The sequence below is a fragment of the Antechinus flavipes genome, chromosome 3, assembly GCF_016432865.1.
Source record: "Antechinus flavipes isolate AdamAnt ecotype Samford, QLD, Australia chromosome 3, AdamAnt_v2, whole genome shotgun sequence".
NCBI classification, from domain to species: domain Eukaryota; kingdom Metazoa; phylum Chordata; class Mammalia; order Dasyuromorphia; family Dasyuridae; genus Antechinus; species Antechinus flavipes.
Genome location: NC_067400.1, coordinates 51,809,433 through 51,825,849, shown reverse-complemented (window position 1 = coordinate 51,825,849; position 16,417 = coordinate 51,809,433). Strand labels below are relative to the sequence as shown.

At 41.4% G+C, this 16,417-nt stretch overlaps 1 protein-coding gene across 4 annotated transcripts in view; it reads left to right on the top strand.

Annotated features, from left to right (window-relative positions):
• Positions 1 to 4,582: 4,582 nt before the first annotated feature.
• Positions 4,583 to 16,417, top strand: part of RASA2 (RAS p21 protein activator 2) — a 126,932-nt gene continuing 115,097 nt past the window's right edge. For all 4 annotated transcript variants that reach the window (XM_051983358.1, XM_051983360.1, XM_051983357.1 and 1 more), the window contains exon 1: positions 4,583 to 4,853. In XM_051983358.1, the coding sequence (XP_051839318.1) occupies positions 4,742 to 4,853 (112 nt within the window). In that variant the 5' untranslated portion in view covers positions 4,583 to 4,741. The remainder of the gene's footprint in view (positions 4,854 to 16,417) is intronic.

Here is a 16,417-nt window from a genome sequence, read left to right as displayed (position 1 = left end):
AATGGTTGCTCATCAGAATGAAGGCCAATGGGCTTTAAGTGCATTCATTAATGATTTGAGGAAGGAAGTTGATCAACAAAACTAATGATGCAATATTGTTCCAGTTACCAAGAAGCATGAAGAAATGTTAGAATTCTAGAAGAGTTTAAAGGGTTTGGGATGTAAATATTATTTTCCTAATCATGTTATAAATTAACTTTCAGAAATCTTTTTTTTAAAAAAACTATGCTAATGGATTATTAAATTTACTATCACTGAAGTAGTTCAGTAACAGTAATAGAAAATTAAGTGACTTAAAAATTTGTACAAAGGGATCAGTTAGACATGACTTCAAATAATGAAGAACATGAATTTCTGGTGGCAATCAATCAATCAATAAGCATTTATTAAAGGTCTATTATGTGGCATGAGATCTAATAGCTAGAATACTAACAGCTAAAATTTATATGGTGCTCTAAAGTTTGCAAAGCAATTTACAAATAGTTCTATCAGACTCATTTTATAGATGAGGAAATCAAGGCAGCAAGAATGATTAAGTGACTTGGTTAGGACCACACAGCTTGTATCTCAGGATAAATTTGAACTCATCTCTTCTTGAATCCAGATCCAACATACTATCCATAGAGCCACCTCACTACCTCTGTTTAGGTTGCTGGTGATTCAAAAAACAAAAGAGATAACTTCTTCCCTCAAAGAGCCTGTGTTTTGAGGAGAAGGGAAACTAGGTTTTTAAAAAGTTCTTTACATGTCATTTCAACTGATGGTTTTTTTTTTTTTGTAGCAATAAAACTTACTAAAATAATCCAGAAATCAGGTATGATGATAATTGAGAAAACTGCCTGAAAGAAAGAGCAAAAAGTGAAATGTCACTTTTGATAAAAATTGTTTTGATATTTTTGATAAAATGGAAAGAAGAAATGAAACTTAAAAAAAAATAGCCTTTGGAAAATTTCAAATTATATAGGAAGCCCTTCTCTTGGGGGAAAATTTCAACAATTTGAACAGAGATTGATGACAAATTTGATTAAAGAAATCCCAAACTTACAGTTAAACTTTACCTCCAGAAAACAGATGAAGCTAATTTGATTCAACACAGTATAGGTTGTTATGTGATCTTGAGAATCACTTGTTTTAAAATTAAAACTTTTTTCAAAACATATGCATGAATAATTTTCAACATTCATCCTTGTAAAAACCTTATGTTCCAAATGTTTTCTGCCTTTCCCCCCCAACCCTCCCCTAGATGGCAAGTAATCCAATATATGTTAAACATGTCCAATTCTTCTATACATATTTCCACAATTATCATACTGCACAAGAAAAATCAGATCAAAAAAGAAAAAAATGAGAAAAAAACCACAATCAAACAATAAAAAGAGTAAAAATACAATGCTGTGATCTGCACTCAGTTCCCACAGTTCTCCCTCTGGGTGTAGATGGTTCTCTTCATCACAAGATCATTGGAATTGGACTGAATCATCTCATTGTTGGAGAGCCAAGTCCATCAAAATTGGTCATTGTATAATCTTGCTGCTGCCGTGTACAATGATCTCCTGTTTCTGCTCACTTCATTTAGCATTAGTTCATTTAAGTTTGAGAATCATTTTTTTAAAAATACATTTTAACAAGGAAAAAATGAAGTAAATTATATTTGGAGAATCTGAACTTCTCAGCATCATAATAATACTCTTTTTTTTTTTTTAAAGCCGATTTGGGATTGCATTAAAATCTCCAGCTTTCCCCTTGAACAAGTGAACTAACTTTTCTGGTCAGTTTATCTATAAATGAGAAAGCTGGGCTAAATGGCCTTTAAAGGCTCTTCCAGATCTAAGTGTATATTTTCATCTGAAAGGAATGGTGGACATGTAAATAGTGTGTGTACATTGGAGTCAGGCCTCTAGAGGGCACAACAGGCAGGCTAAACCATGTTGAGGTTAGGCAACAGGCCTCAACCCATTGGTGAATTGGGATTGGGGGAAGGAGGATGGGAAGAAAGAGAGACAGACAGACAGAGATAGATAGAGACAGAGACAGAGACAAAGAGACAGAAAGACAGAGACAAAACGGACAAGAGAGACAGAGAAAGTGGGAGATAGAGAGACAAAAACAGAAAGAGAATAGACAGACAGAAAGACAGAGACAAGACAGAGACAGAGAGACAGAGACAGAGACAGAGAGAGAGAGAGAGAGAGAAAGAGGGAGACAGAGAAACAGAAAGCGAGACAGAGACAGAGAGAAACAAAGGGAGAGACAGAAAGACAAAAGAGACAGAGACAAAGACAGAAGAGACAGAGAGATAGAAAGACAGAGACAAAGATACACAGATAGAGACAGAGAGAAAGACAGAGATAGAAACACACAGAGAGACAGAGGAAGAGAGAGAGATGGAGAGAGAGACACAGAGGGAAACACAGAGGGAAAGAGGTCTACACCAAGCATGTGAAAACAATTTGTTCTAATGGCCATGAAGGTGGCTGAATGAAACAGGTGCTGTGCAATGCTTAGAGCTTGGTTAGACATAGATTCCGAGGTCATCCATTGCATCTAGGGCCACTGTCAATCTTCTTGGACTTCAATGACTGGAAGAGGGTATAATGCTGACCCCCTTGTGGAACTCTGCTTTGCTTAACTCCAATTCATAGCAAGTCAAGGAAGGCATCAAACCATAATGTCATTGGTCCTCTTGAAGGAAAAACAACAGGGTTGTGCCTGTGACCAAAATCCATTGCTTTCTTCAGCCCAGAAAACTCTGTTTATATTATAATTGTTGATTTTCATCAATAAAGTTTCAATCATAGTAATAAATAGTATTTTTATAGATGTTTAGGGTTTACAAGCTTATATAGCACCACACACATAAAGCAGCTGGGGTGGTACAGTCGATAGAGGACTGGATCTGGAGACAAAAAAGATCTGAATTCAAATCTAGCCTCCTTCACTTATGAACTATGTTATCTTGGTTAAGTCTCTTCACCCTGTTTACCTCAGTTTCCTCATCTGTAAAATGAGATGGAGAAAGAAATGGCAAACCTCTCCAGCATCTTTGCCATAAAAACCCCAAATGGGGTCATGAAAAGTCAGACATGGCTAAAAATCGACTAAACAAAAAGATATCTATATCTGCATGTAGACATATTTATATAGATATAGATGGAAGAACTGTATTGTCTTCCACTTGGCATGGGAAACCGATCTCTTTCTCCCACTTATGATTTGTACATAAAATCTCTACCTTTACTGCAACAGGGTGTTCCTGCCCAGGAGAGCTTCCAGTTTGCAAACTACATTACTCACTTTTAAAATTCCTCAATTAAACTGCTACTTGATATCTAAAATCTATCTCTAGGTCTGCTTTATGAATAGCTCCAGCCATTTAAAGTGTAGAGACCAAAATAGCAAAATCCTATTAACAATATAAATATAGATGTTTACATCTGTCTATCTATTCATCCATCCATCTCTCTCTCCATCCATCTATCCTGTTAATATAAATTGTTAACAATGTATATGTCTACATCTATCTATTCATCTCTGTCCATCTATCCTGTTAACAATATATAGATATCTACATGTTTATCTATTCATCCATCTATTTATCCATTGATCTATCCAGCCACCAATCCATCCTTCTTGTAATCCATTTATTGTGTCAACAACCCAATTTCTGTTAATATACAGATATCTACATCTATCTATCCATTCATCCATCCATCCCTCTGTCCATCTAGCTATTCTATTAACAATACATAGATATCTACATGTCTTTCATCCATTTATTTATTCATCTCTTCCTCCATCTATCCATATCCATCCATTTATCCCTCTATCCATCTACCTATCCTGTTAATACAAATTCTGTTAACAATATATAGATATCCACATCTGTCTGTCAGCTCGTCCATCCATCTGTCCATCTATGTCTCTGTCTATCCATCCATCCGATCTCATTTGATCTGCATAATTTTGCAATCTAGTTTCTCACTGCAAAGATAAGGAAACAGGATGAAATGGTAAGTGACCAGTCTGGGGTCTAGAAATTAGCTGAAGCCGCTTTGCATTTTCAGCCTCACTAACCATGACAGAAGCTGGTTGTTGCCCCAGTAATCCCCAATCGATCAGTAAGCATTTATTAAGCGCCTACTGTGGATGTGCAGTGTCTTTATCAGAATGCTTCAAAGGAAGGCAGTCCAATACACTAAACGCCTATTAAGCACCGACTGTACGCCAGGCACTCCTCCCCAGGGCCGCCCACCCTCCTCTCACGTAGTTACTCTCAGGGAGCACGGAGGAGTGGGCTTTCCCACCGCTGGGGACCCCAAGATTGTTCACGGCCTCTCGAATAGACCCGGAGTTCAAGAAGGACCCTCTCCGCGCCACAGCAGCCCGGAGGGCTGGATTTGGGGGCGTCTCAGGCCCACCCCCCAGGGTTTTCGCTCAGGAGTTCCCCACCCCACGCCCCCCCAGAGATGGGGACAGCAGGGGGCACGGCCTGCCCCGCTAGGTCTTCAGGCACGCAGGGGCTCTCGGGCTGGGCGTGGCCGAGGGAGGGCCGGGGGCGCGGCGGGCGAGGGGTGGGGGCAAACAGAGGGGCAGAAGCGGAGCTGGTGATGGCTCTGGCAGCGGGGGCGGGGGGAGGAGCCGAGGCTCGGGATTGGTCCCGCCCTGCCTCGGTCCCGCCTCTTCGCCGCCAGGCCTCTACGGGCTACGCAGGCGGCGGCGGCGGCGGGGCCGGGGCGGCACTATGGCGGCTGCAGCTCCTCTCAGCGAGGCGGCGGCGGCGGCAGCGAACGGCGCGGTGGCCGAGGCCAACGACGCGGAGGTCCGCGTGCTGCAGAGCCTGCGCGGCAAGATCTGTAAGCGAGGGCCGGGGCTGCGAGCGATGGGGGCCGGGGGCCGGGGCGGCGGCCCGGGCTGCAGGGGCGGCGGGCGCGGGCTTTGACTCCCCGGGGCTCCGCCCCGCCTGCCGGACGCGCGGCCCCGCGGCCCAGGCCTCGTGGTGGGCGCGGGGCGGGGCCGGGCGGGGCGGGGGCTCGGGCCGGGCCGCCCGGGAGGGGCAGGATGTGGCGGCTTCCTGCGCGCCTGCTGCGGGTCCCGCCGCCGCTTCCTTTCTCTCCTGCGCGCCCCGGAGGAGGCGCCTGCTCTAGGTCTGCCCAGGTAGAGGCAAGATTGGAACTCGGCGCCCCCTTGTCCGCTGGACCTCGCCTAGCGGGAAGATGGATGGTTTTAGGGTCAGAGGATCTGGGTTCCGATGCTACCTCTGCCCCTTACTAATGCTTGTGTGAGCCATTCGAGCCTTGGGAATACAGCAGGGGCTCTCTAAATGCTTGCCCCTTGGGCCTCCGGCTCCTCTTCTGCTTTGCCCTGAGAGGCAGCCGGGCGTAGTGAGGTCTGGTCGGGGCCGCAGCAAGTCCTGAAGCCCCCGGGATACCCCGCAGGTCCCTCCAGCCTAAGATTTCTCTGATTCCAGCATCCCTGCTGTGAATTTTAAAGATCCAACGTTTTTTTTTTTTTAAAAAAATCTTTGCCGTCTCTGAAAAGGACTGTGAATTTTTACTTAAATCATTAATCTTAGTGTCTAGGATAAGTGACTCTCATTTGGAAAGCTTGCTTTAGAAAATACTTGCCAAAATTCATGGAAAGATAGAAAAGTTTGCTTTTTTAGAATTTTTTATTACTCTCTCCTTGGACCAAAAATTCTCATCCTGTGGAATTGGAAAGGATCTTTGAAGTAATTAGTTCGGCCCTCTCCTTTTCAAATGAGGAAACTGAGTCACAGTTCAGACTGGGTCACCAAGGCTGGCAGAGCTGGGATTTGAATCCAAAGCCTTTGACTCCAGACGCAGTGCATTAAGCTTTTTTTCCACTATATCATGCTACCTATTAAGTTTTTGCTTTTCTTCCCGCTCCAGTATGTTGGTTTTTTTTCCCCCCCTCTTTCCCCTTCTTAGTGTATTTGGGATCTAATTGTGCCCTAGAACATCCATGTCACATTTTCCATTGCTTTTTTTCCTAAATGGCCGTTGGAGTCTTTCTGTAGGACAGTTTTCTTACAAACTGGAGAATGAAGCAGGATATCGGCTCTGGTTATCCATCACTTTCTAGCCTTTAACTTAAATTTTAAGATATACAATTATTTTCATTACTCAGAAACTTATGTTTTACATCTATATATTTGTATCAGAAATTTAGAACTCCAAGGGACCTCAATTTGGGGCCTTCGTTGATGAGCAAGAGTTGGACTAGAGGGCCTTACACAACTCTGGTACTAAATCTGTGATCCTGGAAGACGAGACGCTATAGTGAGCATCCTTTTCTGCAGATAGAAAAAAAGTCAGATACACAAGTATAAGGATTATATAGCTAGCATGTGTGTGTTTATGTAGGTATGAGAGCCAAGTGTGTCAGAACTACACAGTAACCCATTCCTTCCCAGTTTCTATTTTAGTATCTTTCCGTAATCAGGCAGACTATTGGATATTGAGCCTTTGGCTCCATGCTCCAAGCTTAAATTCTTGCACAAAATTTAGTAGAATATCTTACGGGTTTGGTTACAAAAGAATATAATAATATGGTGTCATATATGATAGTGCTCTATAATACATGTCCTAAGCACAACACTTAAGGAAGCTTCAGTAAAATGGAAGCTTTTATTTCATTATCTAAGAAGGGTGTGTGTGTGTGTATGTATGTGTTAAAGTTCTTTTGTAAAAAAACGGAAACTAAATTCTTTTATGGGATTAAATCATCTCTGCCATACAGACCTGGAAATGGGCCCTCAGTCTGATGTCAGCCAACTGCTGGAATTGCAATTATCATGGTTAGAGTTACTGTTCTGCTAGTCTTCCAACTGAGACATCAATCAGCTGTGTGCTTTCTGAAGTTTTTTACTCAGGTTGAAGAAAGAATGTATCATTGGAAAAGAAAACTCTAAATTTGTCCTCTCCCCACACTTTCCCTTTTCAAAAAACAAACTTCATTAACATGGTGCCGAGGTAGAGCATCCACACTTAATGTTGTGAGGAGCTGTCCCCCATTCTGCCTCTATGGGAACCAGCTACTTTTACATCTCTCAGAGCCCTGAGATGGTTGGGGCAGTGAGAAGGGCCAGTGATAGTGTAGGGTCCTTGAGCAAGTTGATTGCAAGAAGGAAGGGGCCTTTCTCTACATTCATCCTCCTCCCCAGGGGAGAGTCCTAGAGAATAGCAAGAGCTTTGGGCTGTAGCAGCCTGGGAGGGAGATTAATTAGGGCCACTTTGTGTTCCACTCTGTGCTGATAACTGGGAATGCTTAGGACTCAAGGGAGCCAGCCCCAGCCCTCCCAGAGCTCTCCTAATGGGAGTCCAAAGTAGACTTGGTTGGAACAAAGAAAGCTCCTCAGAAGCTCAAGATTGGGAGGGATCTTAGAGCCCTCCCGATCACTTTATAAATAGGAAACTGAAGTCCCCAGAGTTTCCTAAACTGGTGCCTGCTTACAAAGGGGGTCTGAGCTGGACTCCGTGTCCATTTTTGTTTCTCCTGCACCACCCTGACTAACTCAAGGTGGACAGTTCTTGTGCAGAAATAGGTGCTGAGTATAGAAGTGACTTGCTCATGGTAACCCAGCCCAGTACTTTAGAGCAGAGACTGCTGTAGAGAACCCTCTGGCTGTTCAAAAGGGAAGTCTCTTGTCTTTCCTCTGCCTGCCCCTCCAATCTCTCTACTATTGATCATCCCAAAGATAAAAGACTTGGGCTTTCTTTGAAAGAGTGAACATGTTTACTACTTCCCTTAGTAACTCATTCTAGTATTTAATTTTCCCATATAAAGAGTTGTATTTTAACTAGCTTTACTAGATAGTCAATGTGGATCAGGCTTGCGTCAGATTAAGAGTTATTTGTTTTATATTCTGGGCCTCCTCTCCCTCCAAAAAGAGAGTAAATACATACACACTTTTTTTAAAAGCAGAATTAGGATCACCTTAGTGGTAAGGTCACAGATACAACATCATTTACAGTTTCCTTCTTTTTAAAGGCTGCTTTTACTTTGCAAGGTTGCCCTTACTATTTATTGAACCATAAGTTGTCTGTTTAATGTTGTGGTAAGAGCAATCTAGACAGTATAATTTACTGTGAGCTTATGTAAACCCAGACCCAAGGGGGATTATGTAGAGATTGGGGGTGGTGAGATGGAACAGGGGAAAGAACACTGAATCTTAAATCATGAAGATATGAGTTCAAATTCCATCTCAGGTACTAGCTGTGTGATCCTAAACTTTTTTGTCTTAGTTTCCTTATTTGTAAAAATCAGAATAATAGCATCTGCCTCCCAGGGTTGTTGTGAAGATCAAATGAAATCACTGGAAAAGTGCTCTCCCCAGTGCCTGGCACATTGGAAGTGCTGTAGAAATGTTAGCTATTATTGTTACTTTGGACATTCTAATTTTGGAAATTTAGTTCTTTATATCCTTGTTGTGGCACTGATTTGTATCACCCAAGGTCTTTATTAATAGTAATATTAATAATTTTTAAAGCCCTGAAAATGACTATTCACCAAGTCACTGGGCCTGCTTTTATATATTCAAGAGGCTCAATCAGAACAGGATCTTTCCTGAGGGGATGCATTGGAGCACTAGATGACCTGCCATGATCCTTTCTTCATTCTTTATTTTTTCTCCCAAACCTTTTTGGGCTCCTGTAGTGACATACAGTTCATCCCTTTTAAACCATCACTTCCTATATTGTTCCTGCTTGAACTGGTGTCCAGTACTGCTTTTGTCACTCATTATCCTCTGTCTGTTATAGTACTTTTTAAAAATGCAGTGTTAGGGAAAGACTTTATTTGTTCCAGAACAGAGGTTCTTTACCCTTTCTGGCAGGCCAACCCTTTGGCAGATCTTATTGAAGCCTCTTTATTAGAAGACCTCTTCTTAGGATAATGTTTATTGACATCCTTTATAATTGAAGGAAATGCTAAATTTCATTTGCTGAGTTATTTTCCCCATCAGATTTCATAGGCTTCTTGAAATCTATCAAGTTAAAAATCCATATTCTACAAACTTAATTTTAGTACTATTAAATTATTTAATCTTGCCACCTGGTTTCAATACTAGTAAGTCTTACATGATTATTCTCTATATTTATACTGCAGTTTTTAGTATATCAGTCTATATCTAAGAATCATTTTACTGTTGTTATCACTTAAAATTTGGTGGAGAATTTATGTTAATAAAAGCTTTTACTTTTATTCATTTTTCTGAGTGATCCTATCACTAACAAAATAATCCATGAATTTCTAGAAGCTCATCTCTATATATTTTCATCATAGTATATATAAGGTTGCAAAGATACCAACACATCTGTTATTTGAGTTTTTTTTATTTCTGAATTTTGTTACTTTTGGTAGATTTGTATACTTGTGACTAAAACAGAACTGATTTTCGTTTGTGACTTGTATATATACTATAATGAATTGTAATTATATCTTTGACTTTAAAAGTTTTTAACTTAAAGTAAGGGTGGTTTTTTAAAATATAAATTATGAACCTAAAAGTATTGTGCCAGATTTTGTCATTAGAAATGCAGTGAGTGGGGGAAAAAGGTACTTTCAAGTAAGGAATTCACCATAGAGGTACTTCACATATAAGGAACAAGGAAGAAGAGAGTTTTTTAGAAATAACACAAAAACAGCTACCTAAGTCATGAGGAGGATGGCATTGTTAGAATTATTTCTGGACTTTGATCTAGGGTGTCTACATTTGAATTCTAACTCTGATATACATTAGCTGTATAACCATAAACAAGTCATTTATATTCTTGGAGTCTCAGTGTCTTATCTGTAAAATGAGAATTATTCTTATGGTACTGCTTCAAGGTATCTGTGAAAAAAGTGCCTTGTAAAAACCTTGACACATTAAACTAATGTGAACTATTTTTTAAAATGAAAAACTTTAAAAAGAGATTGTAAAATCAAGAATCAAAATTGGGGCCCTTTCAGTTTTATTGATACGTGATTAGAGATTCCTTGGCAGTAATTTGACTTCTTAAATATTATCATGGTCTCATTTTAATCTCTGCCCTCCAATCCATTTTACCCACAGCTGGCAAATTAATATTTCTATATCACTAGTCTGACTTTGACACCCTCTTGTCCTTAATTTTCTCTTACTTTGAGGGCAAAGTACAAACTTCCGTTTAGCATTTAAAGCTCTCTCTAGCAGTCTCTCAGTTCAGACCTTTACAAACTCTATTCCAGTCTCTCCGGTTTCCTTGTCTGAACTCAGCCTTCTTTATCCTGGCCTTTTGCTGCTAGGTGACCCTCCTACAGAACAAGAATGGACTCCCCTCCCTCTGCCTCTTCTTATCCTGGAACTTTAGAAGACTTCCTCCATTCTCTTACTTGTTTGTGATCTCTCAAATTAAATCAGTAACGAGTACCCTGCTGTTGCCAAAGCACCGCTGGCTCTGCTGCAGAGCAGAGTTGTCCCTGCGCAAGAGGAGCTCACATTCAGTTGGCCTTGTCCACAAGTAGGAGACGACAGAGTGGAAGCGGCCCCAGTCCTTGCCTCTATTTCCTCTTCTCTCCATCACTTCTTGTGTTTGACTTTTGACCTCATCATTCTAGCGAAACGGATTTCTTCATAGTTGCCAGGGACCCCTTCATGGTGAAATCCTAGCACTTGTGTTCATCGTCATCCTTCTTGACAACTCTTTGCAGTGTAACATTTGACACCGATAACCACTGCCTTCTCCTGGATACTTTATCCTCTCGGGGATTATGTGACTGCTGTCTGTCTCCAGTTCTTTCAACTGTCTGACCCCTCTTTGCTCAGCCATCATCCTTATCAAGCGTCTGGCTATGGGTGTGCACCCCAAAGCTTTTTCCTAGGCTCCTAGTTCTCCTTTACATTATCTCACAGTGAGACTTGGTAATTATTATCTCTATAGAGAGCTACCATCTCTAACTCAAGTCTCTCCTGTGCTGTAGTTATTTATCATTAGCTGTTTGTTGAACATTTTGAATTAGCATGTCTGAAACAGAACCCATCTTTCCCATCTAGGCTTCCCCATCCCTCTTTCTTTCAGAGACATTATGGTCCGTACAGTCTCTGACACACATCAACTCGGTGATAATCTTTTCTCCTCACTCTTACTCAATCCCTATGGCCTTCCCTTGCAAGATCTTAATCAGTTTTGTCTCCAAATCTTTGGCATCTGCTCCCTTCTCTCCATTTGGGAAGCTTCCATACTAATTCATATGCTGGATGTGGACTGGCTAATCCTATGAATGCTAAGCACCAGGGTTACAGTTAATAAAAAAGATAATTCCTGCCTTCCAGGAGCTCAGAATCTAAAAGGAGAGGCAAGATGCCAAGGGAAACAGGAAGTGAGTGTAGAAGTGGGCTGGGGGACTGGACCAGAGAATATCTTGTTTCATGGAGTTGAAACCTGGCAGCAACATAGATGACAGTAGGCCAGGCGGAGAGTTCTTCTTCTGCTCTCAGTAAAGGAAGAGAGGAGGCTGAGGGAGATGGTGTCAGTCAGGTGGCAGCTGTCTGTCCTTCCTGCTCAAAGACAACCGTGATGCCAGAAGGTGAGGCCGTGACGTGCAAGTGAATCAGATTTGAGGGAGGGAGGACTGGGCAAGGGCACCTGCATTACTTTTCCTCCAGAACCATCTGGGTCCATTGGCCAGATCTAGATCAAGAAGACTGGAGATGGCCTTGGATGCCGGAGGAGAACTTGGCCCCTTTAAACTAAGGCCTTTAATTTAGGCCTCACTTTGACTGAGGTGACATCCATTTAGTGATTAAAACTAAGTAAAAAAGAAATGAGGTTTAAAAAAATGCCTTTTTTATCTAGTTTTTTTTTTTTTTTTTTTTTTTTTTTAAAGGAATCCATCAAGGAGGAGAAAAACCCTGGGATTTCTGGCTACTACAGCCATAGTTACTATTTGCATTCACTCTTGAAGCAGTCTGGGCCAAAACAAAGACAAGGGAGCTTGACCTGGGACCTTTTGTTGGCTTATCTCTGACAGCTGGAGTGATTTGGGGTTAAAACATGGTCCTAAAAGTCAGTGTGTCAAGATTGCAGTTTGCTAAATGCCGATGAGTTCAGAAGTGTCGAGCTTATCCTGGAATTGAAACCAGGCAGGACAGCAGATGCCAGGTGAAGAGGCCGTAGCCTCCCAATTCCCCCCAGCCTGTCTTCTATGTGGTCTGACTATGGCACTCTCCTCAGTCAGCTTTGGTCATCCCCTGTTAATACACTGTGCTTGGCTTCCATATGCTGTTTGTTCCTGGGTCAGGAATTCCCTCCTTCCTTACATTTGGCTTCTCAGAATCCCTTGTTTCTTTTAAGATTTATTTCAGAGGGTCACTTTCTCTGGGATTGTTCCTTGAGCCTACCTCTCACCACCACCACCCCCCAAATTCACTTTTGTCTTTGTATTACCTGGGTCTGTCCTGACAAATGTTTGCTGACTAGCAGTGTGAATTACAAAATAATTGCTAAAGGCAAAGTGTGCCATTAATCCACTGGCCTAGAGAATCTGGCCTCCTGGTGCTATGTAGAGTTTGAGATTGGGAGTTGGGGACCAGGTTTTAAACCTCAAAATCACTTAAGCCTCTGGGTTTTGGTTTAAGGCCCCTCCCATCTCTAAATCTATGGTGTTTTGACGCTGGAGGAAGAGTTTTGGGCAGTGCTTTGAAGGAAACTCAGGATTCTGGGAGAGGAGGTGAGAAGACTGTGGCCAGGGGAGATAAGCCTATCATATATGGAACAGATGGCAAGTCAGTTTGGTTGAAAAATAGTGTTTTGAAGTGGACTCGTTTGAAGTTAGCCTAGTCGGGGGCAGCTAGGTGGTGCAGTGGATAGAGCACCAGCCCTGAAGTCAGGAGGACCTGGTTTCCAATCTGGTCTTGGACACTTAACACTTTCTAGATGTGTGACCCTGGGCAAGTCATTTAACCCCAATTGTCTCAGCCAAAAAACAAAAAAGAAAGAAAGAAAAATTAGCCTAGTGGGAGCTGTCTAGTGAACCTTGCTCTCCTCTCCAGTTTCCCATTTCAGATTACCCTCTGCATCATCTCCTATCATTTCCTCCTTTGTTCTGAGTGATCCCTCTCTAGTCATTGATCTCATCCTGCCTATATCCTTCAGGATCTTGCTTCTTTGAATATTCCTTTTGTCTTTCTGTCTTTGACTTCCCTAATTTGCTGGCTCCTTTCCAATTGTCCTTGAACATACCCAACTTTCTCCCATCCTTAAAAGCCTCTACTTGTCCCCTTCAAACTAACATCTTTGCCTTTCTTTCAGAATCAAACTAGAAAGAAGCTTTTCATGCTCATTTTACCTCCTTTCTTACCTCCCACTCACTCCTCAGATCCTCATCTTGTGGTTTACATCCCATTCAACTGAAATAGAAGGCCTCTCCATTCCTCTCTTACTCATCTCTCCAGAGCTAGATCCAAGGACCTTTTTGGTTGTGTTTGACCTAGGGGATGTGCATCCCCTTTCTTCTGGATCCTCATGACATGGCTGTGCTGTTCTGCTCTTCCTGCTGCTTGGACCATTTCTAGTTGGTCTCCTTCTCAAAATCATCCATAGAAAGTGGATTTTTCTGTATTTGGAGGCCTTGGACCTCCTCTTCAGTCCCTACACTTTTATATTGGTGATTCTATTGGCTCTACCTAAGTATTTTGAGTCTATTTATATTCTCTGTTTTTTCTTAAATACGTCGCTATATCTTGCACAGAGTAGCCACCTAAGTGCTTGTTGATTGAATTATCATCCTTATGAAATCTCCTCTTGTTTCTATGAAGAGGATGCTGATATCTAAACATCCAGCTAACTTACCTCCTCCACATCCGCACCTGCCTGCTTGGCACCTGGTTGGCTCACCGGTCTCTCACATATGCAGAGTAAACATAATTTTTATTTAAATGTTTATATAAATTAATGCATTTCAATAAATTTACTTGTTTTATATGTAAATTATATTAAATTTATATATTTAAATTTTTATTAAATATTTAAAACTATAAAGAGAACTCTAACATTGAGCCATTTCACCCTTAGAGAGGACTTTTAGTGGTTGATGAACCTTGAATCTGTGCCTTGAATAAAGCTCTAAGATACTAGATAGTAAATGGAGTGGGCAAGAACAAGGGATATGTACTGTTGTATAAGCTAGTCTTCTTGCTCATTGTTGCTTTCTTCCTAATGGTTTCACCAATGGAAAGAATATGGACATAAAAGCATGCAGGATAAAGCCTAATAAATAGGTGGAAGAAAGAGTTGGAAGAGCCTGGAAAGGAATAGCCAGAAAGATAGGAGAGAGCAGTGCCATGCAAGCCAGAATAAAATGATGAAATGTTTACTGAGGGAAATGCTGAAAAATATTTTGTTTAATTTTCTAAACCTCCTGCTAATACAGTCATAGGATCATAAATTTAGAGCTGGAAATGCTCTTAGAAACCATTAACCTCCCCTCCCCCCCATGTTATTGATGACCTGAAATGCAGAGAAGTAACACCACTTATCCAGACCCTCATGAGAGGTGAATAATAGAACTAGTTTGAACCTGCCACCAATCATTCTTTTCAATGTAAGGTTAGTGCTCCTCTTCAGTCAGCAGATAAGTTCTGTAAAGACACCATACTGTGCAAGATCAGGCAATAAAAGCCACAGAGCTTATGGGAACAATGCTGTTAGGGCCTCGGCATTTAAAACCTTCATTATTGATGCAGCTTAAAAAAAAATAGAAAAAGGAAAAGGAAATTTTTTTTCTAAATGATAGTCCAGTTTTATCCATGTCAAATGGTTGAGAAATGCACAAGTACTATAAGAAATAGGCCTGCTTCCTTCCCTTCTCAAAGGATGGGCTGGTAGAGTGCAACTTGGGCAGACTAAAACTTTGACCAGAGACCATGACACCAGCTTCCCTGCCTCAGAAGATAAATACAGTAATTGTGGCACTTTGGTAAAGGCCTGGTGTTTGCTTGTGAAAGCGAAGGGTTACAACTTGTGAGTTAGTGTGCAAGTGATGCAATTTTCTTGCATTCAAATGGTTTCTCCCCCAAGAAGTCAGATAGAAGCACACTTGAAATTTATGTTTTGCTCAAAATGTTCCCTAATATAAGTCTTGTCGGAACAAATTTGTGTTTTCGAAATACCCATTTCAGCAGAACTGACTGTACTAGGTAAATTTGAGGACTTTAAAAAACCTTAAAAAGCTGTTTTTATTCTGGTCTCATTTTTATCGCTAACTTTTGTTTTATATTTAAGCTTTTACCTTTAGGACCATTGGGCTTTCTGCCTGCCCGGCAGTTGAACCCTCCTTTGTATCTTTTCCTCCCGTATTTGAATGTGGGCTCTTTAAGAGACACTTTTAGCTATATTTCCAGCATTTAGCAAATGAGTGGCACATATAAGTGCTTAATTAATGCTGCCCCCCCCCTCCCCTTTTCCTCTTTGGTAAGTGTCAGAGTAGCTCTGAAAGGCTAGACATGGTGTGCCAGGAAAGCGCTGATCTCACAGCACTTGATTTAGTGGGGAGCTTGGTGCTGCTGAAGCGGACTCTTCTAAGGCCCCAGCAGGTTGTGGACTCCAAGCATGCCCACAACCACAGGAAGACCTAGCTGGTAGCTTGTTGACAACCCAGGGTCTTTCTATGGTTTGTAGTCTTGACCTCCGCTTGCAAACTTCGTTTAACTTTGCTTAATTTATGTTGTCTTGATTTTGTTGTTCAGCCGTTTCTGTTATGGCCGCCTGTGTGATCCCACTTTTGAGTTTTCTTGGCAAAGATACTGGAGTGATTTGCCATCTACTTTTCTGGCTCATTTTATAGGTGAGGAAACGGAGACAAACAGGATTGAGTGACTTGGCTAAAGTCACACAGCTAATAAGGTCTAAATCCACATTTGAATTCGGGGCCACCTAATTCAAGGCCCATTGATCTATCCACCTACCCGACTTCTCTTGATTACAATGGCCTAGTTTATTGCTTGAGAATGATCTTTAGGTCCATGTGATTATACAGTTGATGTTTTGCATGACTTGGATGGAGCAGTTGGTACTCAGTTAGATGTTCTGTGAAATTCTGGCTCCATTGCCTCATCTCATCCCCAAACTTAGCTTTAGAGGGAGCAGAAGTTTGCAGATCTTGTTCTTAGCCTTGAGATCACAGCTTGGAAAATGCTCATGGTGGAATTTTAAGAACTATTTTTAAAAAAATGATAGTTTTGTTTACTGGACACAGAACATTTTAATTCTGTCATACTTAATTCATTCCCTGTGCCCATCCAAATAACCACCTAGTTCTACTACCTTATTCTTAAACTCATTGATGGGATAATCTCTTACTTCCTGGCTAAGACATTGTTGATAAAAATTAATCCTTATTTCTTATGTCCTCCCATTCGTGAGGAAACAAAATGACC